The sequence below is a fragment of the Simochromis diagramma genome, unplaced genomic scaffold (genome assembly GCF_900408965.1).
Source record: "Simochromis diagramma unplaced genomic scaffold, fSimDia1.1 OVJJ01000565.1, whole genome shotgun sequence".
NCBI classification, from domain to species: domain Eukaryota; kingdom Metazoa; phylum Chordata; class Actinopteri; order Cichliformes; family Cichlidae; genus Simochromis; species Simochromis diagramma.
This window is the reverse complement of record NW_024387304.1, coordinates 3554318-3580482: the sequence shown is the minus strand read 5'-3', so window position 1 is coordinate 3580482 and position 26165 is coordinate 3554318. Positions and strand designations below refer to the sequence as shown.

Genomic DNA, 26165 nt, shown 5'->3' with positions numbered 1-26165 from the left:
GTAAATGCAAAAACGGAGTTTTCAAAAATATCCACCCTGGCCGGAGTTTTTAAAAATCTCCGTTTTCAGTGACCACGCCGTTTACGTGTGGACGAATTCATTTAATAAACAGGGGCCTCAGCAGCATGTGGAAGAACCATACATAGCCACAACAGCATGGCACCACCTCTTCCTCATGCCGGTCACCAGCTTGGTTGTGGGATGGTATCCAATTCTTCAACCATCATTTGTTGCAAGTAAGCCAGTGTGGTTGTGTTGGTCATTCTGGCACAAACAGCACACCTAAGCATCAAGTCAGCACTGCAGGTAGGCTATTCAATCCTCTCCACTCCCAAATTCAAGAAGTCTCTGATAAACCCTGCACTGTAGGGACGAGGTGGACTGTGGAGACATGGGTTTGCTACTGGAATCTCATCTCAATAACACCCACCCACACCATCACATTGCCTCAAGCAAAAACTGTTACCCTATGGGTACAGTCATGGCAGGCCTCCTGGTTGACCTATGGGACTGAAGATTGGCTGTGTGCAGTTTGTTCCGGTATAGAACATATAGAAGACAACCTACAGTTTGTAAGTGCTGACGGGGTAAGAAAACCGTATTCTTGTGGTATCATCTTCTTGGGACACATATTTTGCAGCCTGTCTCTGACGTCCCTTGATATATGAAACTTGCTCTTTCACTTGGAGATGCCAATAAGCGTCACTCCAAAAAGTGGTTGGTTTTGTGGAACACCAGCTTGAAGTTGCCTTATGACATGTGACCTGATCCAAGTAAATCAAACATGGCATGGTAGAGACAGCTGACAGCTTCACAGAGACAGCTGGTAGAAACCAATGGCCGCTGCGGACCACTGGGTCCATGCTCACAGACACTGCTAATCAGGCACCAGATTCTTAGTTACTGGGGTACCAGAACCTCAAAACAAGAGTCAATAGCAGAATAAGCTCTTTGGAAGAGACAATTTAGCAAGTTTTTCATGGGTGTAGCCAACATACTTAGCTCTGCTAAGCCCGAATTTCATTTTCCTCACGCACTTGGCACTATTTAAAGGGGAAATAAACAGGTAGAGGATTGATTACCAAGAAGTAGTATGATAAAGAAATACTAGAACAAACTCACATTTCCTTACTTTTTGTGCCAAGTTTATAATCATAATGTCGTTGGGATCTTAGGTTTCCATACACTCGTCATGTGCACGAATGTCATGGCAATTTTCTGCTTTTAAAAACATGAAATTCTTAGTAAGAAAAATGAAGAAAATTTAGACTTTTCATTCAAATTTCAAATTTCATGCTGGGTTAAGCAAATAGGACAAGCTGTACCACTAAAATAAAAATATCAGTACCATTTGTATAAGAAGGTATTTTGATATTAAAAGGGTATTTGAGAAGGTATTGTATAGGCTAATCTAATTATAATTGAGAAAATATATTTTTATCAAGAATATACATACTTGCCCTGGAGTAGTCTTATAATCAAATCGATCTGAGGCTAAACAGTAACACATGACAGCCAGTCCTGTTTGGGTATCACCAGGAAATGTCACACAAAAATATATCAAAGAGATTCAATCGTGTGTCATAGTCAGGGGTTAAAGTGGGGGGGGGGGGGGGGGGGGCACTCAAACGACTACAGGTGTCCATAAGTTGTGGTTGCTGTACTTTAGCATCTAGCTAGCACTACAAAAGAACATAAAGGGGAACAACATTTTTTAAGTGGCAGGTAATTTCAAATATGGCGCGTCTATCAGCTCAACAAAGATTAGCAAACACACAAATTGTTTGTGTGCAGTTTGATGCACAACATGTTGCTAGCTAAAGGTCCAGCTGGAGGCCGCATTTGTAGGCCGATTATATCACAGCCAGGCGACGAAGGCTGATCCCAATTCGAAGGCTGCTCCAAATGCAGCCGACAAATGCGTCCTTCATTTCCCCAGATATGAAGGATGGGTCGGGTGTATCCTTCATGTCCCAAACTATCCCAGAATTTATAGCGCTACTAAGTTTTAATATTACTCTTTCTAGGTCCCAAAATCAACTTTTAAGATATTTTCAGGCAAGAATGTAGCTGTGTAAACTTCAAATATCTGCTCGATTTATCAAGACATCACATATTGGCAAAAGTGCTCTGATGTTTTCGGAGATGCCTGTTACCCACCAGCTCGATAACTGACTGGGAGGTCAAGGCTCACTAGAGCCAGCAAGAACACTGGACTCCTGGCACATTGTTTTCAGACCCCTGTGGTCTTTCGCTGTGAGATGTGTGAGTGTGAGATGGCTGAGAATTTACTCCAACGTCCTGTTATACTTTAGATAACAAGGAGAAGATGGCTGAGTTTATTAAACTTCACCGAGACAGCTGGTGACGCAAATCTGAAGGCTAAACCATCCCATTTCACAGCCTCGCACTTCCAGCCTTATCGGTCTTCGAAGGACCCGGGGCTGCGTAGACCGCAAGGGCCAGGTCCTTCGAAAGATGCGGCTTAGGAATTGGGAAACAGCTATTGGGTCTGTACATACGACATTATGTTTTTTCATGTTTTTTCATATTGGACAACAATCTGCAAATTTAATTAAAATTTAATAAATTATCATCTTGTCTTTATTTTTAGTTAGCACATACCTTAAACACTTCAAGCTGTAAGATAATGATAGTTATATAAGAGCAGATGCTGCTGGTGCAATAAGCTGTACGTTTTATGTCCAATGGATGCATGATCTGATTAGTCGACTAATCGCAAAAATAATCGGTGACTAGTCGACTATCAAAATAATCGTTTGTGGCAGCCCTAACTATTAGTGCAGAGAATGTAAGTTAGCCAGGACCACTCGTGAAACATCTTCTTACATGGTGAATCAAGTGTATAAATCTGCAAAAAGCAGTTCAGCAGATCACAGTCTCTTCATTAAGAAAATCTATTGGAGCTCTCAACAGAAATTATTGTGAGCTGTGCTTCTTTTCCCCACGCTGAACCATCAAAACTGATTTTAGGGTTCCCCCACCCACTGTAACCCCTGACTGTACTCATTTCCTGAGTACAAAGAAAGAAAATAGAGCTTGTCTTTTTCTCTGCTCATGTTCTACTTAAATAATTCAAGCTGACTAAATTATTTGAATTCAAATTCAGACTGAAATAAAGTCTTTATTCCCTGACATAATTTTATTATTACATTAATACATTAATATAGCACAAGGTTCAGTTAGCTTTGCACAGTTGTCCTTCAAAGAGCTACTTTTTACTTCCTTACTTGGAGTACATTTCAGAGCCTGTACTTTTTCACTTTTACTTGAGTAAAGAATTTGAATCACTACTTCAAGTATCTGTACTTCTACTTAAGTACAGAATGTCTGTACTTTTGCCACCTCTGCAGGACACTCACACGACAAAGAAAAGCCTACATTGCCCATCAACAAAACAGTGAAGCAACGGGTTGCAATCAGCTATCAGCACACGTGGCTATAATTAGTGGCTTCTTAGCTAACTATTTTGGACTCAATCTATGAGACATTACAGTGAGCAGAGTGCAACATAAAAATGATCAGACTTTTGAAAAACTTCTCTAACATGACAAAATATATTTTGATTGTGCTTTACATTTGGAAAAGCCTTTTTTTGTTTCACAATTTTTTCTTTTTTTCCCTACACCAAACACGCAAAAATGAAATAATAATATTCAACATATTCAACCATTGCAACAACATTCATCTACATTACAGCTTTCATTCACAAATCTATTGCATTTCACCATGAAGAAAGCACAAGAAAGATGTGTTTTCTTTTTATCACCCTATAACCAGACAAGAACACCATTATTGGTTGCTTCTGCAAAACACACTTTTCAAACTTTATGTCACAAAGCCAGAATTCAGAAATTAGGAAAAGAGCTTGATCATGAAAAATAAACAATCAATTGAAATAATGATAGGGTTACGCAACTAAACATAAAGATTAGGCTATCATAACAGTAAATGCCACCCACACAACACTACAACAACCTTCACACCTTTACTTCCTCCAGTGGGGAATTTTGTCACTGGATGTACAGCTTCAGCTGAAAATGTATTCAATGAGTATTCAATGAGATCAAGCTCTGGAAAATCGGCCATTTTTATTCTGGAGTAAATTTCCATCTGTCTACATTCCCCAATCACAATATCACCAGACGTGAGTGTGTGTTTGTGTGAAAAGACATCAATCTGTCTCAAGGACTAGAAAGAGACAAGTCTCACAGCTACACAGTTAAATCTGGTTTTCACGAGTCATAGGCAGTTGTAAAAAACAAACCATCAGTAATATTCTGGGTCAAAATGAAGCTGATTGTGGCAACAGTAATTAGATATCTGAAACACAGTTAATTAAACAAACTGCAGTTTGTTTAACCGTAGTTACTTTACCGTAGTTTACCAATGAACAACAATCCAAAAATGCAAAGAATGACAGACTCCCAATGGAAGTCAGTCTCATAGATTGCGCACAAAATATGGACAAATCTACTGTGACTTTACACAACTCTGCATTTTGAATTTTTGATGTTAGAATTTCAGCTGCTGTCACAAGTGGCCATGTTTGGATAAGATGGTAAATTTTTCAGTTAGCAGCTAATGCTAACAAGGTTGATTTGCCTAGTACAGGTGCACCTCACAGGCAGATACTAATTAGTAAAAGACTAAATAAATACTAGAACTTCACTCAACAAATCTGAGAAAACAATACTCAAAGAAAGGTGGTGGTTTTGAGACTATAATATGATTATTAAACAGAATTTAGCCTACAGAAAAAAATCTAAATAGTTGAAACCTATGAAAAATCTTCCCTCTTGTCTATACATTCTGTATAGCAGATATCACTTTATAAAGATTAGTAGTTTGTAATAAATAATGTATTCAGAAAAAAGTATAATTTGCTGGTTTTTAATGTCTGTCTTATTTCTGTATCATGCCTAAGCGAGAGAGTATTTCAAATCTTGGCATTCGGTGGGAAGAAATGAACTAAGGCACTTGGTATAGACATCTCCTGTCTGTAAAGCATTTTAAAACGTAGCTGTCTTAATTTGACTCACTCTGTAGCTAAATCCTATCAAAATTACTATTGTTTTGATTTCCCAGGTCTGGTGATTTTTTTGATTTTTTCTGTACCAAGCAATGTATTTTCAGCATTGCTTACAAGTATTTAATTTAAAAAAATGGCTAATTAAAATTTGCTAAAAAAACAATTAGCGATCTAGCCTAAAAACAAGCTGTGAGCAAGCTATCGGAGTTCAGCTTTACTTTAAGGTCAGCATTTAACCTGCCAGAGGATCTTTTGGATGCTGGCAATTGAACAGAACAACTACTGTACATGTGACTGGTGCTCAAGACAGAGCTGCCTCGAATCTGAAAACAAACTCAGGTGTCTGGTGTCTGTTCCCCTCTTATCACCGTGGTCTTTTTAGGACAAGTCCAGCATGACCCGAAATATTTTGCTCATTATCCAAAAAGCACGTGGACTGTCTGATTCTCTGCAATCTATAGACAGATTCCTGCATTATTGTTCTATTGCACTTGAAGTCTGTAGCAGTCCCATGATTACGATATGAAGGATATAGAGAAGAAGAAGGAAAGCACATATTCCTCGTCTTGATTACTTGTTGTTTGATTAGGCATTTCTTAATTTAACTAGTCTGTTTGTGTGTTAACTTTAGATCATATTTTAGTAAGGCAAACACTGATTGAATTAACTAATTGTGATAAAAAAATATACTCATCAGTATAAGAATAAAGGTTTTGAGATAAGTTTGAAGAAGGTGGATGGATTGATGGATGGATGGACAGATGGACATAGAGATGGATGGGACAGCTGGATGTTCCAAAAATGGTCTGCCTCAACATGCTCTTTCATGTCTACAAACAGAAAATATTAGTGTCCAATTTCTAAATTCAAGTTTCAAGTTCTTCTTGCTTAATTTATCCAGCAGTTTGTGTTTCTCAGCACCACCACAGTCTGACTTAGTGGCCATTGAATGCCTAAGGGCACCTTTACACTTGTAACAAGTGTTTCCATTCCAACACGTGTTTTTTTCCTGCACAACCAACTTATAAATTGACACCATTTTAAAGACTCTTAAAGTAAATTGTAAATCATCATCACTGATAAAGAGGGAAGAATATAAATTTGCAAAACCTCTGATCATGCTGGATTTGTCTTTTAAGTTGTATGTTGGCAGGCAGATAAATGAGCCGGAGCGTGCACTGTGCCTCGATATGTCAGTGTCTGAGCAGTCAGAATCACATACTGACATCAAAGAATAAACCTCTTTTGCAGTCGTCAAGTCCGCTCATTTGTCCGCAAACATGCCATCAAAGAACTAAACTTGTGTTATTGGCTGGCTGGGTCTCTTACCGGTCTCTGAGGTCCAGTGGGCTCAGACTCTCTCCGGCGAGGACGTCCTGATGGCAGAGAATGACAGGGCGACTGTGCTGGGCTACCACCACTTTTCCTTGATGCCTCCTCCTCTGTTAGCGTTAGCATTCCCCGGCTGCTCTCCCGCGTGTGAGTCTTTGGACGAACTACTGGCTCCGCTCCTGCAAAGGAAACCAAAGACAATTCTGCAGTCAAAACCTCCTTGTGTTTACTTTATGGTAAATGGTAAATGGTCTGTATTTGTGTAGCGCTTTAGTTGGTCCTAAGGACCCCAAAGCGCTTTACACTATACACAATCATCCACCCATTCACACACTGGTGATGGCAAGCTACAGTGTAGCCACAGCCGCCCTGGGGCGCACTGACAGAGGCGAGGCTGCCGGACACTGGCGCCACCGGGCCCTCTGACCACCACCAGTAGGCAACGGGTGAAGTGTCTTGCCCAAGGACACAACGACCGAGACTGTCGGAGCCGGGGCTCGAACCGGCAACCTTCCAATTACAAGACGAACGCCCAACTCCCTGTTAGTCACTAACAGGCTGCCACAGTCACTTGCAGTTTGCAAGATGCCAACTTGTCTGCAAACATTCACTGAACCATTGAGCGGTAGTGAAAAAGTGTGATGCAAACCAGAAACAGAGAACATTCAATTTCAAAGTAAAAGTTGTGCCTTAAGTTTAAAACGTTTGCTTTGAAGGCAAATGGTCTCAGTTTCTAGTTTGCTTTTATATAATTATGCTTTAATGTATTTTTAAAAAATGAGTTAAAACATCTAGCTATTTAATTTAACTTGAGATTATTGTGCAACCACTGCAAAACTGTCCAGTGTCTTTAAAAAAAGATAACATTAGCGAGCAGTTGAGCAATTTAAGGGTAGCCAGTTAGTCGTAACTTTGTTACAGCGAATGATTCTTCGAGTTATTAATAATAATAATGGATTGCATTTATATAGCGCTTTTCGGGACCCCTCAAAGCGCTTGGCCCTGGAAGAAGAGGAGCAGGCCAACGAGGAAGAGGAGTTCAAATGAGAGGAGGAAGACGAGCAGGCCAACGAGGAAGAGGAGTTCAAATGAGAGGAGGAAGAGGAGCAGGCTAACGAGGAAGAGGAGTTCAAATGAGAGGAGGAAGAGGAGCAGGCCAACGAGGAAGAGGAGTTCAAATGAGAGGAGGAAGAGGAGCAGGCCAACGAGGAAGAGGAGTTCAAATGAGAGGAGGAAGAGGAGCAGGCCAACATGGAAGAGGAGTTCAAATGAGAGGAGGAAGACGAGCAGGCCAACGAGGAAGAGGAGTTCAAATGAGAGGAGGAAGAGGAGCAGGCCAATGAGGAAGAGGAGTTCAAATGAGAGGAGGAAGAGGAGCAGGCCAACATGGGAGAGGAGAAGGTCCAGGAGGGAGGGCAAGACAACCTCGCACCATCATTACGGATGAGATGCGAGCAACAGTCATTGACCATGGCATGACAATGGCTGAAGCAGGACTAAGACTCCGTCCAAACCTGAGTAGGTTCACCGTGGCCACCATTATCAGGGCATTCAGACAACACAACAGGTATTGTACTCGATTGCTTTCTTTGTCACAATACAGTTTTACAAACCTGTGAAAGTAGTCTAGTGGTTTCAAATCAGTTGTGACTGTATTGTAACACATGTCAATTGACAACACGTTTCTTTCTTTAGAGTTGAAAGAAGGCCACATAGAGGTGGGAGGGTTGCCATATTTGCAGCAGCACAAGAAACCCTCATTGTGGATATGGTTCGTGGGAACAACCTCATCAGACTCCGGGAGATCAGAGACAAAGTCATTGCCGATAATGTCAACTTTGAGAGCATTGACGATGTCAGCTTGGCCACAATAGACCGAGTTCTCCGGCGCCAAAAGACACGGATGAAACAGGTCTACAGGGTTCCCTTTGAGCGCAACTCTGCGCGACACAAAGATCTACGTTATGAGTATGTGCAAGTAAGTATACATCCATGTTCACAGTACAGTTAGTGGGCATACTGTGTTGCTCAGTGGCCTACATTACTTCTGGACAATACTGTGCTACCTGATTGACTGTTGTTCTGAACACCTGTGCACTTTCACATTTTCACAGAGGATATTACAGTTGGACGCGATGGCCAGACTTCATGAGTACCTCTTCCTGGATGAGGCTGGCTTCAACCTGCAGAAACGAAGGCAAAGAGGCCGTAACATCATTGTCCAAAGAGCCATCACTGAGGTCCCTGGCCAACGGGGGGGGGTAATATTACCCTTTGTGTGACCATGGGTTCGGAGGGGCTTGTCCACCGGCATGCTGTCCTTGGGTCTTACAACACCCAACGTCTCCTCACCTTCCTAGAGGAGCTAAAAGACATCCTCCTGGACCGCCAACAACACCATCCTGGGCCCGCACATCACATTTATGTGATCATTTGGGACAATGTCCGCTTCCACAGAACAAACCAAATCAGAGAGTGGTTCACCACCAACAGTGACCACTTTTTAAATGTCTACAATGTTTAAAATGTTAACATTTTTGAAAGCTTCAAGCTGCTCTTTTGGTGTGAATGTTTGAGTTTTGCAGTGGGAAGGTGTGGTTGTGTTTATGTAGCTTTAGAAAAGGGTGTTGTGTTTAGACATTGGGGAACATGGTGGAAACGTTTGTGAAATGTGTTTTAACATTTGAGAGAAACTGTAATACAATATTTCCCCAAAAGGAATGACTCTGACTTTCAGGGTGGTATTATGTCACAGACAACAACCCAATTAGATGTTTCATAATTTCCATCAAAACACTTGTTTTATTTGTTGAATTCCCTCATTCTGCCTCTATTTGATAGATTTAGCACTTTATTTAGTCTGGTTTTCATTCTTGTTTTCCTAAAAATTCACTAGGTTATTTTTTTTTATTAATGACTGTTGATAAAATGGAGACTTGCTTCCAATCCACTTAGAATTCACCACTTTTAAAGAGACCTATTTTGTCAATAGAACAGGGCTCTTATCCTATCAGCTCCTAGGTAACAACCAAACTTATGGAAGATGGCACCAAAGCTAAGGTTTCAGATTAACACTAGCACTGAAACATTTCAAATAGTGCCCTGCCCTGATGAACCAACCATTTTTATTATATTTACCCTGTTCATTTCAGTTTTATGACTAAAAAGCTTCTTTTTATCTCCTACCTCCAGCCCTGAGTCGCCTCCTCTCCTCCTGTTCCTCCAGAGGGCGTAGCTCCTCAGGCTCCTCGTCAGTAGTTCCTGACGTGGTTGGAAGAAAGTCTCGCAGCTCTGCCTCTTTGTCAATGATCACCCACTCTTTGCTATCAAAGTCTTCCTCCTCTGCCAGCGGTACAGAACGAATAAAGGCGTTGCTGTGGGCCTCCTGGTCGACGGATGCCACGGACACTTCCTGACGGCCACTGACCTGACGATCTCCACGGCATCCGGGGTCAACAGACAGCATCTGAGCCGGCTGGGAGGAGTAGACGTGACGAGATGGAGAACCGAGGATGTCCATCCTAGACCTGGTGGACACACAAACAAATGTGTACAAAATAGAAGGATATGGGACTATGACTCTTCTACAGCTTAACAACCTGGTAAAAATACTTTTTCAACTTTTTGTTTCATTATTCAGTTCAATTTAAAGCTCAGGTTTAAACTTCTTAAGGGTAAAGCGAAGTCAATTTTAAATATAGCCCAGACTAGTTGTTTTTTCAAAGGAAATCTTAAGTCTCGGTTCACCACCGATCCATATCATATAAGACATATGATATACAGAATGTGAAGTCCATTACAAACCTCGGTCAGTTCAGACACGTCCAAGTCAAGTCATGGTAACAGAAACTTTGAAGCCAAGTTTCACATTAAAAAGATTCGGTCTTTGGAGTGTATCCAAATGAATTCTCAACAATCAAAATCAAGCAAAATCTCAGAGCCAAATCCAAGTCATTCAAATCTAGTTGAACCTCTTTTGTACATTTCTGATTTATGTGGATTCAAAAAGTTGAGATCAAATTCTTTTAGAGCAAAGGCCTCATAATTAATTAATTCTAATCTTTGGTGTGATTTTATTTTTCAATAGGCAGGTTGAGTTTGGCTTATGTTTATTTTTTAAACTGGAAAATGTTTTCATATTTGTTGTTTGTTACCAAAAGTAACATGAAATGCTGTCTCTTCACCTAAAACCACCTTTGTTGTTTTCTATACTTTACTGTCACCTCTGTCCATAGGCGTCAGCCCGGCCCTCAGCTGCAGAAAGACGATCAGATTCTGGGCTGTTGACCCGCCGATATCGTAAGGACCGACCCTGTCCTGTTGGGGACTCGGGTCCTACACCTCGTACAGGAGACACTGGACAGGCCCCTCGAATTGCTTCCTCTTCCTGAGCCCCCTGAGGAATGATAAAAAAGTGAGCAACCATTTAAACACTCTGGAAGGCAACTCTAAAACGACTTCCTTAAGTCAACATTGTCTTGATGCATGGTCAATCATCCAGGTAAGGAAATGGGTGAGCGAGTTTGGATAAGTGACAAAATGTTTCTCCCACTGAAAATGCTACGTCCAGATGAACAGAATCAACTTTCTGGAATTAAGTCAGCAGCATAAATAACAGCAACCCTAAGCCTAAAAGCTAACGTGATGTTTTGGAGACAAGCAAAAGAAACATTTTTTGGAGATAAAACTAATACATTTTGATACCAGTGATTCTTTTTTTTTTGTACAAGACTTCAAAACTTGCAAGAAGAAAAAATAAGAAAAAAGAAAAATGACATTTTCTGATAGTATATGGGTAGAGTTAAGGGCAGTCACTGATAGTGACTTGGCAGAAGGTTCATGTGAACCAAAATGTCTTAAGACTAAACAACTAACACATTTTAGAATCATCTAAAAGGCTGTAATGACAAAAATATTTTCAGGCAATCCACTTTTTGTTTTTATCAACTAATAATTGGATAAAAATGTTGCTTATGTTTCTAATGAAACAAGTCCATGTGAAATCTCAGGGATTTCCACAGGACTTCATGCAGTCCTATTAAAAAGTACACTCCCTGATTCAGTAGCAGGTAGAACTACCTTTAGCAGCAATAACTCGAAGTAATTGTTTTCTCTATAGCTTAATCGGTCTCTCAAATTGTCCAGCCATACATCCATTTTCTTCTGCTACCCATGGGCAGCAATCTGAGCAAAGAAACCTAGACCCCCTCCTCTAGCTTATCCAGGGATACACTGAGGTGTTTCCAGGCAAGACGAGAGAGCTAACCTTGATTATTCACAGTCATTCTGCTGTAGATAATGATCCCAAGCTAGTGTGCTTGGGATCATTATCTGTTGTATGATCCCATTTGGACCAAGTTCAAAAAAAGCCCAAATCATCACCACTCTGCTTGACAGTCAGTGTTTGTACTGACATACTGTGTTATGGCCCAACCTCCACTTTGGTCATGTCTATCCAATGGACAATGTTCTAGAGGGCTTGTGGTTTGACACAGTTTAGCAAATATAAACTGTGCTACCATTTTTATTTTTCAAGGTTTTCCCCTCCTGTAAATTCTTCCAAACAAGCCACATTTTAAGTCTCCTAATTGTAGTACCTCCTTTAGCATGCTAACTAAGGCCTCTAGAGTCTGATTCTGGGGTCGATTTAATGGGACTGTGGCATTACCAAAACCTATAACTGATGGTTCAGACCTTGGTTAGGCTGATCCTGAGTCTATTGCGGTTAAAGTCTGTGTCATCCCAGCCTTCTCCAGTCTCTCCAGAATGCTGGACACCGGTTTCCCCAGGGGGTCGGCTTGGTGGAGGTGGAGGAGCATTTTCCTGATCACTGAGATGCTCGTCTTGAACATCGGTGTTCTCCCTCTGTAGGTCTCCAGGAACTGGAGTCACAATGGCTCTATGGACACAGAATATAGCAAATCTTTACATAGATGCTGTTATTTCATAAATACATTTGAATCTAATCATGCAATTTACAAAACTTTTTCGTTATGATATATTAACCAAATTCTTTCTAATACAGTCTGCATAGCTTTACAAATCAAAGAAAAATGGCAAGTGGCTGTTAGAGAAACTTCCCTTTTTGGCACTTCTATTTCAGACTTATTTTACAGGAGGTTGCAGCTTGTTCTTACCCCACCATGGCTGCAGTAGGTCGGGTGTTGTGCTGTGGTTGGGTGGAGGCACTGGTTGACAGCGTGACATCACTTCCTCCCTTTTCCCAATCAAAGGGTTCATTCTCTGTAATGATTCGCTCCTTCATACTGTTCTCAAACACTGACATCAGCAGCTGGAAAAAATACACAAATTTATTAATGTGAATCAAAGTCTCAATATTAGACTGCTCCTCTGAACTTTTATTATATCTACCTGGTAATCTGGTTTAGTGTAGTAGTCCAGGGCCAGGACATGGTCCAGAAAGATTTTAAACTCTGAAGGCATGTGTTTGAGCAGCAGCTGATGGTCATAACGCTCTTTAATTTGACCAACTTGTTCCTAAACAGAAAAAAAGACAACAATATATATATACATATATACATCCATCCATCTTCATCCGCTTTATCCGAGGCCGGGTCGCGGGGGCAGCAGCCTAAGCAGAGAGGCCCAGACCTCCCTCTCCTCAGGCACCTCCTCCAGCTTATCCAGGGAACACCAAGGCGTTCCCAGGCCAGCCGAGAGATATAATCTCTCCAGCGTGTTCTGGGTCTCCCCCGGGGCCTCCTCCCGGTGAGACATGCCCAGAACACCTTACCCAGGAGGCGCCCAGGAGGCATCCTTGTCAGATGCCCGAAACACCTCAGCTGGCTCCTTTTGATCGCAAGTTCGATTCCTGCCTGGGGCGTCTGTATCCAGTAAGGGTCCTAAGGCTAGACCCCCTATGCTAAGCGAGCCTACCGCAGACATGAGCGAGACAGATAAATATGAAGGCATGCCGGCTCGGACGTCGCCCGGATCAACAAGGTCCGCGTCAGGTGTTGAGGAACCAGGGCACCCTGACGACAAGTGGGCTACTGGAACAAGAAGGCATCGGTGGGCAAGAGACGAAAACAGGGCGTTGTTGGAATGCTACTACGCAAGTAACCCCGGCGGAAGGGGCTACATGAATAGGATGACGGACCTATGGATTCTTCGATACCCAACTACTACTTCCGGCGCCCCCCGTGTGCGGCAGCCTGTTACAGCAGCTCTGCTCATTCTGAGTTTCTTTCTTTCTTATCTTTTTTCTCGTTAATTTTTTATAACTAACGTATTAGTAATTAGACTCTGCAACCATGTTCTACCGCTTTGTGCTAGTCCTGGTCGTTTTTCTCAGTTTATTTCTACTTTTTTCACCCGTGTCTGGGGACCCAGAGCAGAGATCCTTTGTTTACAGTAAGGACCAGCTGTTAGCGCTGCGTCCTGCAGCGGTACTGCCGGCGGACAGACCCGATATTCCCAGCGAGCTGAGGAGGAAAAGACGGGGGTGTCGTGGTGGGAAGGAGCGCCGTCGCCCGAGAAGGAGACGTTATCGACCATCTCTTCCTTCTGTAATTATTGGAAACGTAAGATCTTTGCCCAATAAGATGGATGAACTCATGTCGCTAACCTGGTCACAGAGGGAGTACCGGCAATGTAGCATCATGATGCTAACGGAGTCGTGGCTAACATCGCTAACTCCGGACACAAGCGTGACACTACCGGGATTCCAGCTGCTGCGAGCGGACAGGACCAGAGACAGCGGTAAGAGGAAAGGAGGGGGACTGGCAGTTTTTGTGAACGACAGATGGTGTAACCCTGGGCACATCACTGTAAAAGAGCAACTCTGCAGCAGAGACATTGAGCTGTTAGCCGTTAGCATGCGTCCGTACTACCTGCCCCGGGAGTTCTCGCATGTTATCGCGATAACAGCGTATGTCCCCCCCTCGGCCAACGCGGATGCAGCCTGTGACTCTCTCCACTCTGTGGTCAGCAGACTGCAAACACAATCACCGAGAGCCCTTCTCATAATATCAGGGGACTTCAATCATGCCTCACTGGACTCCACACTGCCCACCTTCACCCAGTATGTGACCTGCCCAACCAGAGTCAATAAAACACTGGACTTACTGTATGCCAATGCAGAAGAGGCATACAGTTCATCACCTCTCCCTCCCCTGGGCAGATCTGATCACAACCTGGTGCACCTTGTCCCTGTGTATGAGCCCTTAGTGCGCAGGGAGCCACCAGCCACCCGCACAGTACAGAGATGGTCAGAGGAGAGCGAGGAGGCTCTTAAGGATTGTTTTGAGTCGACTGTGTGGGAGGTGATTTGTGATGACCATGGAGAGGACATCGACAGCCTTACTACATGCATTACTGACTATATAAACTTCTGTGTGGATAACACTGTACCTACCAGGACTGTACGGTGTTTCTCCAACAACAAACCTTGGATTACCCCAGAAATTAAAACCGTCCTCAAGCAGAAGAGGAGGGCCTTCAAATCCAGAGACAAAGAGGAGTTGAAAAGGGTGCAGAGAGAGCTGAGGGGACTGATAAGGAATGGGAAGGAGAGCTACAGGCAGAAGATGGAGAACCAGCTTCAACAAAACAACGTTGGTGAAGTCTGGAGAGGCCTCAGAACCATCTCGGGCCACAAACAGCAGAACTCTCTGCCTGGGAGGGATGTGAGATGGGCAAATGAACTGAATCATTTCTTCAACAGATTTGATTCAGCCATGAGGCAGTCTGCAACATCGGCTGCAGACTCACCCACCCCCACTGCTGCTGTTCCACCTCAGACACTTTACACCTCCTCTATTCACCCTGCTCACTCCCCCCCACCCCCAACTGCAGAATCCAATACACACTCAACACAAGGCTCCAGCCTGTCTCTCTCAACCACCCAGGTTAGGAGGGAACTGAGGAGGATTAATGGCAAGAAGGCAGCGGGTCCAGATGGCATCAGCTCGAGGGTCGTCAGGTCCTGCGCAGACCAACTGTGTGGGGTGATGGAGCACCTCTTCAACCTGAGCCTGAGGTTGGGAAGAGTCCCACAGCTCTGGAAAACCTCCTGTGTTGTACCAGTGCCAAAGACTTCACGCCCCAAGGACCTCAACAGCTACAGGCCGGTGGCTCTGACATCCCACCTGATGAAGACCCTGGAGCGGTTGGTCCTGGCTCAGCTTCGGCGCCTAATAAGCTCATCACTGGACCCACTTCAGTTTGCCTACCAGCCTGGCATTGGAGCGGATGATGCCGTCATTCACCTCCTACATCGTTCCCTCGCTCACCTGGAGACCGCTGGGAGCACTGTGAGAATCATGTTCTTTGATTTCTCCAGTGCCTTCAACACCATTCTTCCCTCGGTTCTAAAGGACAAGCTGGTGAACTCTGGAGTGGACCATCACCTCACTACCTGGATCCTGGACTACCTCACCGACCGACCACAGTATGTGAGGACTCAGGGCTGTGTGTCGGACAGGGTCGTCTGCAGTACGGGGGCCCCACAGGGAACGGTTCTGGCTCCGTTCCTCTTCACCATCTACACTGCAGACTTCTCCCACAATTCCACCCAGTGCTTCCTGCAGAAGTTCTCTGATGACTCTGCAATAGTCGGCCTCATCACTGATGGGGACGACAAGGAGTACAGAGGTCTGACCCAAGACTTTGTGGACTGGTGCCAGCTGAACTACCTCCAGATCAACGCCAGTAAAACCAAGGAACTGGTGGTAGACTTCCGCAGGCACAAGCATTCTCCACTGCAACCACTGAACATCCAAGGTATGGACATTGAGGCTGTGGACAGCTACAGGTACCTTGGTGTTCATCTGAACAATAGACTGGACTGGACTCATAACTCAGACGCCCTCTACAGGAAAGGGCAGAGCAGGCTGTACCTGCTGCGGAGACTCAGGTCGTTTGGAGTGGAGGGCCCACTCCTGAAGACCTTCTATGACTCTGTTGTGGCTTCTGCTATCTTTTATGGCGTGGTCTGCTGGGGCGGCAGCATCTCTGCTGGGGACAGGAAGAGACTGAACAGGGTGATCCGAAGGGCCAGCTCTGTTCTAGGATGCCCTCTGGACCCAGTGGAGGTGGTGAGTGACAGGAGAACGGCGGCTAAGCTGTCATCCCTGATGGACAACATCTCCCACCCCATGCAGCAGACTGTGACAGCACTGAGCAGCTCCTTCAGTGGGAGACTGCGGCACCCACGGTGTGGGACGGAGAGATTTCGCAGGTCTTTCCTCCCCACTGCTGTCAGACTCCATAATAAAGACTTTAACTGATAAAGCACACACATCCATACGTGTGCAATAACACTAATGTGCAATAATCTTTTCTGGCATCGTTGTATTTTTACTCAGTTGTATATAGTATTTGTATTTGTATTCTATTTTTATCTTATTGTATATTTACTTTATTTTATTCTACTGTATATAGTATTTTATTCTATTCTGTACAGTTGTGTACTGTATTTATTCTTATTGTATTCAAATTTTTGCCTCATAACTTTTGCACTGTCCACTTCCTGCTGTGACAAAACAAATTTCCCACGTGTGGGACTAATAAAGGTTATCTTATCTTATCTTATCTTAACATCCACAATGACGGCGAAACAACTAGTAGCTCAGTGTTCCAACATTCGAAAGAAGGGACTGCTCTCACAGCTAGAGATTGACGAGGTACAACACAAATGCTACGGCAAGGTCAGGGGGGAGATATCATCACCCCCACCCGAGATTGGGTACATAGCCCCAAGTGCGATAGGAGAAGGATCGTTGAGTGCGAGAGGAACTGACCTGAAAAATAGGATAATGGCCAAGCTTGAAACCTGGATCCCCCGTAGCCGGTTACCAAGATTACGTGAAGTACCCTCAGAAGGTCTGCTAGATGATGTTAATGCAGCACTACGGACAATACCTACAACCACGATTACCGACACTAACAAGCTGATCTACAATACGGCAGCAGTGATCAGTGAGATGCTTGGCTACAAGTTGAACAGCCACAAGGGGCAGTACCCTCCATGGAGAAGGAGGCTAGAGGGCAAGATCAAAGTAGCACGGAAGGAGGTTAGCCAACTAACGGAGTTGCAGAAAGGTGCGACAAAGAAGGTGCATAAGAAATACAGCAAGCTGTCCATACCTGAGGCCTTGGAAACTGCCAAGCAAAGACTCACAGCCTTGGCCAGCCGCTTGAGGAGGTACACCAGAGAGATAGAAGGCAGGAGAATAAACCAGCTGTTCTCCAGCAAAGGTGTACTCTCAGGGGCAAGGGAACAATAATAATAAGAGAACAGCACCACCAAGGCTGGGGACGGAGCAATACTGGAAGAGCATATGGGAGAAGGACGCAACCCATAACGGCAATGCTCAGTGGCTAGTGGATCTGAGGGCAGACCACAGCGACCTCCCTGAACAGGGTCCAGTAACCATCACAGTGGCAGATATCCAAGAAACGGTCTCCAGTATGAAGAGTTGGACAGCACCAGGGCCCGACATGGTTCACGCCTACTGGCTAAAGAAGCTGACTGCACTCCACGAGCGTCTGGCAGCACAAGTGAACCAGCTGCTAGTTAACGAGAGACACCCGGAATGGCTAACCAAAGGTCGGACAGTCCTGATCCCCAAGGACCCCAAGAAGGGACCGGTCCCCTCCAACTACCGACCAATAACCTGCCTCAGTACTACATGGAAGCTCCTGTCAGGCATCATATCGGCTAAGATGAACAGGCACATGGGTCAATACATGAGTGGGACACAGAAAGGAATTGGCAAGAATACCAGAGGTGCAAAACACCAGCTACTGGTAGACAGAACAGTCAGCCGAGACTGCAAGACCAGACTGACCAACCTGTGCACTGCCTGGATTGATTACAAGAAGGCCTATGACTCAATGCCCCACAGCTGGATACTGGAATGCCTAGAATTGTACAAGATCAATGGGACCCTAAGAGCCTTCATCAGGAACTCAATGGGGATGTGGCGTACAACACTGGAGGCCAACTCCACTCCAAGCCCATAGCACAAGTCACCATCAAGTGCGGGATCTACCAAGGAGATGCTCTGTCCCCACTGCTGTTCTGCATAGGCCTGAACCCCCTCAGTGAGATCATTAACAAGACTGGCTACGGATACCGACTACGGAATGGAGCAGTTGTCAGCCACCTCCTGTACATGGATGACATCAAGCTGTATGCCAAGAGTGAACGAGACATCGATTCACTGATCCACACTACCAGGCTATACAGCAATGACATTGGAATGTCGTTCGGACTGGAGAAGTGTAGTCGGATGGTAACAAAGAGAGGGAAGGTAGTCAGAACTGAGGGGATTGAACTACCAGAAGGCAACATTGCAGACATAGAGGACAGTTACAAGTACCTGGGGATCCCGCAGGCAAATGGGAACCATGAAGAGGCCGCTAGAAAGGCTGCAACCACCAAGTACCTGCAGAGGGTCAGGCAAGTCCTGAGAAGTCAGCTGAATGGTAAGAACAAGATCCGGGCCATCAACACGTACGCCCTGCCCGTGATCAGGTACCCTGCTGGGGTAATAGGCTGGCCAAAGGAGGAGATAGAAGCCACTGACATAAAGACAAGAAAGCTCCTTACCATGCATGGAGGGTTTCACCCCAAGTCCAGCACCCTGAGGCTGTACGCTAAGCGGAAGGAAGGGGGCCGGGGACTGGTGAGTGTCAGCACCACAGTCCAGGATGAGACAACGAACATCCAAGAATACATTGGGAAGATGGCCCCAACTGACCGAGTGCTCAGTGAATACCTCAGGCAGCAGAAACCCAAGAAAGAGGAGGGAGACGAGGAACCATCATGGAAGGACAGGCCCCTGCACGGTATGTACCACCGGCAGATAGAGGGGGTGGCTGATATCCAGAAATCCTACCAGTGGCTGGACAAAGCTGGACTGAAAGACAGCACAGAGGCACTAATCATGGCAGCACAAGAACAAGCTCTGAGTACAAGATCCATAGAGGCTGGGGTCTATCACACCAGGCAAGACCCCAGGTGCAGGCTGTGTAAAGATGCCCCAGAGACAATCCAGCACATAACAGCAGGGTGCAAGATGCTAGCAGGCAAGGCATACATGGAACGCCACAACCAAGTGGCCGGCATAGTGTACAGGAACATCTGTGCCGAGTATAACCTGGAAGTCCCGAGGTCAAAATGGGAGATGCCCCCAAGGGTGGTGGAGAATGACCGAGCTAAGATCCTGTGGGACTTCCAGATACAGACGGACAAAATGGTGGTGGCTAACCAACCGGACATAGTGGTGGTAGACAAACAGAAGAAGACGGCCGTAGTGATCGATGTAGCGGTTCCGAATGACAGCAATATCAGGAAGAAGGAACACGAGAAGCTGGAGAAATACCAAGGGCTTAGAGAAGAGCTCGAGAGGATGTGGAGGGTGAAGGTAACGGTGGTCCCCGTGGTAATCGGAGCACTAGGTGCGGTGACTCCCAAGCTAGGCGAGTGGCTCCAGCAGATCCCGGGAATAACATCGGAGATCTCTGTCCAGAAGAGCGCAGTCCTGGGAACAGCTAAGATACTGCGCAGGACCCTCAAGCTCCCAGGCCTCTGGTAGAGGACCCGAGCTTGAAGGATAAACCGCCCGCAGGGGCGTGCTGGGTGTTGTTGTTTTATATATATATATACATTGATCAAAACAGATCAAATTCTGACTGCTTTTTGGATAATGTAAGGTCACAGACAGACTTTTTTAAAACATAGATGTATTTAAAGAAGCAGGACAAAACGTTAAATATGTTTAACACCTTGTATGATTCATGGAGGCACTACCAAAACAAGTAATAGTAACTAAGGTGGATATAAAGGCTATCTCATCTCATAAAAACTAGAAACAAGAAACCTTCTGACCTTATCCTTGATCTTTCTCCAAGGCAGCTGCCCAACAGCAAACTCCACCAACATGTAAAACAATGACCAAAGGTCATCATGGCGACCCATTTCCTGGAGGAGCACAACAGGAAGACATTGTTAGCATAACATTCTAAACAGAATGTTCACATTCTGACTTGTGTCATTAAAATCGCTAATTAAGACGGTGTTGTGGGGTGACAGGTAATCTAATGGAATATTTATTGCATTAAGGTTAGGTGTTTCAGTATCAAATCAGACTAGCTTGAGTTGCATTTATCTTTCACAAGTATGAAGCAACTTTTGTAAACAAATCTGCACATTGGCTGTGTGTTCAGGAGCATAATCATTAAAACTGCAAAAAGGCAAAATTCCTACAAAAATATAAATATAGAACAACGATGGCAATTTGATCTGTATATTTGTTATATTTGTTTATCAATAAAAAGGAGCAGAATGATCCGTCTCTTGCACTTGAACTGAGAGCTCTGGGCTAGGGAGTACCAAGGTCCTCTACCACAGTGTGTTCTTCAGTAGATGGTAGAGTGGTAACTTCTACCTCACAAATCCACGTTGCTTCTCCCAGCCTCTTGCACCATTTCTAGGTACAAGAGGCTCACCACCAACTCTGCAGCCAACTCAGAGGTTATACTTTAAAGACAAACAAACAGTACTGACCTTGTTTTTGTGAGCATTGACTGAAGCGTAGCGGACGGTCCCTCTAAAACCTGCCACAGTTCTTGGCTAAAAAGAGGATGCAAAAAAGTCAGCAGTTGCAACAACATGCATCCAGTTCACATCCAGTTACACTAATATGAAAAAGATTGGGAATCTCTCTTTTTTTTTTTTGAATTTGTGTTTATCATTGGGTGATTGGCTTCCTTTTAATATATGTCATTCCTTATGGAAAAAGTAGTGATTCAGCAATAACATAAAGTTTATTGGATTAACATACAATATGCATCATAACAAAATTAGACAGGTGCATAAATTTGGGCACCCCAATAGACATATATCATTACTTAGTTGAGCCTCCTTTTGCAAATCAAACAGCCTCTAGATGCCTCCTATAGCCTTTGATGAGTGTCTGGATTCTGGATGGAGGTATGTTTGACCATTTTTCTATACTAAATCTCTCCGTTAAATTGCCAAGCATGGACAGTCTGCTTCAAATCATCCCATAGATTTTTAATGATATTCAGGTCAGGGGACTGTGACCACCATTCAAGAACATTCTACTTCTGAACACCTTTCTACAGTTTGAACTGTGCTTCGGGTCATTGTCTTGTTGGAATATTCAACCCCAACTTCAACTTTGTGACTGCTGCTTGAACATTATCCTGAAGAACTGGGTTGAATTCATCCCACTCTCAGCTTTAACAAAGGCCTGAATTCATCACACAGGCTCACAGCATGATGGTACCTCTACCAAATTTGACAGTGGGTAGCAGGTGTTTTTCTTAGAAAGGGGTGCTCTTCTTCTGCCATGCAAAGCCTTTCGTCTCCTCAGTCCAAAGCACAATGAATCGGGTTTGAGCTTTTACATACAACAACGGACTCTGATGCGTGAGCGCAGAGAGGGCTCCTTACTCATCAATCTGCCATACAGATGTTCTTTGAGCAAATTGTGCTGCAGATGCACCATCTGTAGAAAGATCTTCTTCCAGGTCTTTTGGGGTGATCATTCTCACAATCCTCTGCCTATGCCGTTCCTGTGTTTTTCATGGCCTGCCAGAACTGGGTTTAGTTGAAATTGACAGTTTAAACCTCCGAGATAGCTTTTTGTAGCTATCCTCTGAACCATGATACTGAGCAATGTTTTCTTCTTTTGAGAGTTGCTTTGAGGATCCCAGGCTGTCACTTTTCAAAGGAAAGTCAAAGAGAAGCACAACTTGCAATGGGCCACCATAAATACCTTTTGTCATGATTGGACACAACTGTCTATGAAGTTTAAGGCCTAACGATCTAATCCAACCAATTTGGGTTGCAAGTAATCAAGCAGTTATTGAGCTTGATTAATAACTGCTTGCATGCATTCAAATCATCAAAATTACAAGGGTACACAAGGGTAAGTTTTGCAGATTTTCACATTTGATTTATTTTCAACATACCACTGTTATCTTTTTTGTTGAAAGGAGAGTGAATTAGTATGCAGGGTGAGAGGGATTCCCAAACTTTACCTGCTACAAACACTATTAACACCTTGACTGTATATTTTTAATTATTATTCATTAATTGTTTTATGAGGAAAACATTCTTCTTGTGATGAGAAAAGTTTCCTTGAGCTGTTGATTTTACTGGAAGTTGAACCTACTTATCTTCTCAGTTGGGTATGCTCTCTACTTCAATTTAACTCGGCACACATAACAGTAAATAATGCCAACATGGACTGGCTTGTTTTGACTATAAGACTAATCAAATATCATTTGTAGCTTGCTGCGGCTGAATCCAAACATAAAAAATGTTTTTAACACTGGACTTTGAAGTGCTGTATTTCAGCAGAGGGTGTGTGCATGCAAAAAAACAAATTCAGAAAGTGCTTTTACTGAACTACTGTGTAGACGTAAAGGCTAAATGGACAAAATAATAAATACGTACAAATAAGAGCATGTAAATAGTGTAAACAGACAATCAGTAATATCAGTTAAGAAGCCACTAGCCTAGCCATTTTACTGTGATTCAGCCTCTACAAACTATTTGTGTGTTATGTTTATATTGTTGTTGTTGTTATTGTTGTTGGTACATGTGGATTTCTGTTTACTTGAGGCACGTGCTGCTCTTTCTGGCAAACTGAAATCTAGTGCCCAGCTGACTCACAGCAACATTGTGCTGGTCAGGCTTTAGCATACCCTATGTGTTGGCATGAAAATAAACTGTAAGTATTGTGACAAAATAAATCATTAAAAACATGTAACTTGTAAACAAAACGATCAAGTGGATATATAGCATCAAACATTCAACCCAGTGTCAACATAACTCTGTAGTACAGGAGCTTTAGAAAGAAACAGATGCAATCCTGTTTAACATCAATGTGATCTTTATACACGTGTTTCTGACATCAAAAGAAAAATAAGCAAAATAAGACACAAAGACACCAGCAGACGAACACACTGCATCAGAGTGATCTGCACACGCAAGTATCAATTTACAGAATTCCACTTTAATATTATTCAAATTTGTTTTTTGGGCTGTTTTTTATGACCTATTCTTAATAGTAGTGTTAAAATCTGATTATGCATTTGGATATTATATGTAGATTGCGTAATGCCTTTATCTATGTATATATGCTTATATAAATAACTATATGAGATAAAAATACATTTTTAAAAAGACACAATTAACTTTTAATCATTTTTATGACTCAACTTTGAGTCTTTAGATTTACATCAATTAATGAATTGCTTTATGTACTTTTCTATCTATACATTTATTGGACAGTTAGTCTAAAGGCAATTGCACACTGAATTTGTTGTGTAAAACAACATGAAATTCCAAATTTTACGGATCTTCCCATGTAACCCATATACACACCAAACGTGCATATATGCGTGCGTAAAATTCGTCCTCAAAAACAGACAGAAAAAAATGAAGTTTAAATGAAGGGATAACGAACTGGTCCTGATGTTCCTAAACGAGAAAAGGAACAAACTGATATTCTGGGTTCATCCAGTTCCCAAAAGAGGGCGGCTGCTAAAGAATATTATGGTTTGATCCCAGAATTGGAGCTGCATTCGTACATATTTCAGGATGTCAGTGAGGCAGTTTGAAGTCTTTTTAGCAGATTTGGGAACACAATTGTATCATTTTACTATTACCATATCCTTGTATACTCAGTAAAGGTGCAAGATTTGTGCTATTAGTGCACTTGTTGCCAAATACAGTGATCTTAGTCAGATCTATTCATTGGTATCCCAAAAAATTGGAAAAATCGATTTGGTTCGAAAAATAAATGCCACAAATTTGTGTTGGTGGTGTTAATGAGTAAGAATACTTGACTTGGTGAGCCTGAAAAATATTCTTGACACATTCAATTTTTGAGATTTCAGACATACGCTGTGAAAGGGCCTTTAGTCTCACCATAAAAAAGTACTTGCTTCTGCCACACAGAAGCAAGACACCTACTAGCCGATAACTTAATACAGTGACATGAAAAAGCAATTAATTAGAAGGATAACAGAAATAAATGCAAAATGCAGTTTCTAAATTAAGGTGTTTATTGTTAAGAGTCAAAAAAATCCAAACCTACACTACAGGACGAAAGTTTAAGAACACACAAGTTTTTCCAATTTTTTATTGAAAACTATGCAGTGTTTTGGCCCGTTGCACTCTGAAATGAAAGCATAGTACAAATAAGCAATTGGAGTTAAAAAAGAAATCATGGAATCAATTTATAGACCAAAATATATTCTAAACTTTGACTCATCAAAGCAGCCACCTTTGGCAGCTATAACAGCTGAACACACCCGTGGCATTCTTTCTACAATAGAAATCAAATATTCTTCAGAAAGAAAGTTGTTCCCATATCTGTTGCAGAAGTTCCCATAAATGTGGACCTTGTCTGTTGCTTTGCTTTCACTCTTCCGTCCAGTTCATCCCAAACCAGCTCGATGGGGTTCAAGTCTGGAGACTGTGCTGCCACTTCATGTTTTCAAGCTCACCATCATGTTATTTCTTCCTGAGGTAGTTCTGGTATAGCTTGGACTTATGTTTTGGGTCATTATCTTGCTGTAGGATGAACCCCTGACCAATTAGGTGCATACCAGAGGGTACTGCATGGCGCTGCAGAATGCTGTGGTAGCTGTTTTGGTTCAGGGTGCCTTTCACTTTGTACAAGTCACTGACCCTGGATCCAGCAAAACAGCCCCAGATCATCACACTTCCTCCTTCCTTCATTTGGCAGTTGATGCCACACACTGTGGAACCATCCTCACGCTTACTCGACGGTGTACAAAGATCCTGAATGATGAATCAAAGATTTCAGATTTTGATTCATCCCTCCATAATACTTTCTTCCAGTCTTCAGTAGTCCAATGGCGGTGTCCAGGCATGTCCCTTTGTTTTATTCTCACGTCTTAGCAATGGCTCTCTTGCTGCAACTCATCCTGTCAAACCTGCAGCTTGAAGTCTTATTTTCACAGTTGAAACTGAGACTTGCTTATACGACCACTATTAAGCTGTGCTCAAAGCTGTTGTCCTGCGAGCCACCTATCAAGCAAGCTGTCCTCTGAATCAGTTGTGTCTTTGGGTCTGTCAGACCTCTTGCTGTCAGTTTGTTTCTGAGTGCCTTTGGATGATGAAGGAAACTGTACTCACTGACACCTTGACTTTATTTGCAATTTCTCTGTAGAAAAGACATACTCTTTTAAGTGCTATGATGGTCTGTCTCTCTTCCATTGTTAATTTTCTTTTTCTTGCCATCTTTGTGGCAACACACTACTTTTTGCCGTACAATATCGTTCAACTAAAGCTCACAAGGGTATGGTACCACAGTGTGTTCCACCACTGCTTTTATACAGACAGAGGGGGTTGTAAGTAATCTAGAAAAATTACAACACCTATAGGAATTAGTAGCACCAGCTTTTAAGGCTTGATCAACCTCCATTGCTGCGGAACAGCTTTAAATTGTTAACCCATTTTGTGTTCCCTGAAAAGGGCCTTTTTGTATAATTCTGAAATGTCAGAATAAAAATCTATATCACATCTTTGGAAAGCTAAGTTGAGTTGTTCTAGACATACTGAGCCCTGATTACTGCCACACCTGTTCTCAATCAAGAAATCAATTTAAAAAGGACCTGCCTGACAAAGTGGAGTAGACCAAAAGCTCCCCAAAAGCCAGACATCATGCCACAATCCAAAAAAAATTCAGGAACAAATGAGAAACAAAGTAACCGAGAGCTCTCAGCCCAGAAAAGGTTTTAAAGC

At 43.1% G+C, this 26165-nt stretch overlaps 1 protein-coding gene across 6 annotated transcripts in view; it reads right to left on the bottom strand.

Annotated features, from left to right (window-relative positions):
- Window positions 1–26165, bottom strand: part of ttbk1a (tau tubulin kinase 1a) — a 61316-nt gene that overhangs the window by 17515 nt on the left and 17636 nt on the right. For all 6 annotated transcript variants that reach the window (XM_040004138.1, XM_040004141.1, XM_040004143.1 and 3 more), the window contains 8 exons: window positions 20922–20987; window positions 20244–20336; window positions 12758–12883; window positions 12523–12677; window positions 12080–12284; window positions 10609–10781; window positions 9572–9912; window positions 6383–6564 (listed from right to left, as the gene is read on the bottom strand). In XM_040004138.1, the coding sequence (XP_039860072.1) occupies window positions 6383–6564; window positions 9572–9912; window positions 10609–10781; window positions 12080–12284; window positions 12523–12677; window positions 12758–12883; window positions 20244–20336; window positions 20922–20987 (1341 nt within the window). The remainder of the gene's footprint in view (window positions 1–6382; window positions 6565–9571; window positions 9913–10608; window positions 10782–12079; window positions 12285–12522; window positions 12678–12757; window positions 12884–20243; window positions 20337–20921; window positions 20988–26165) is intronic.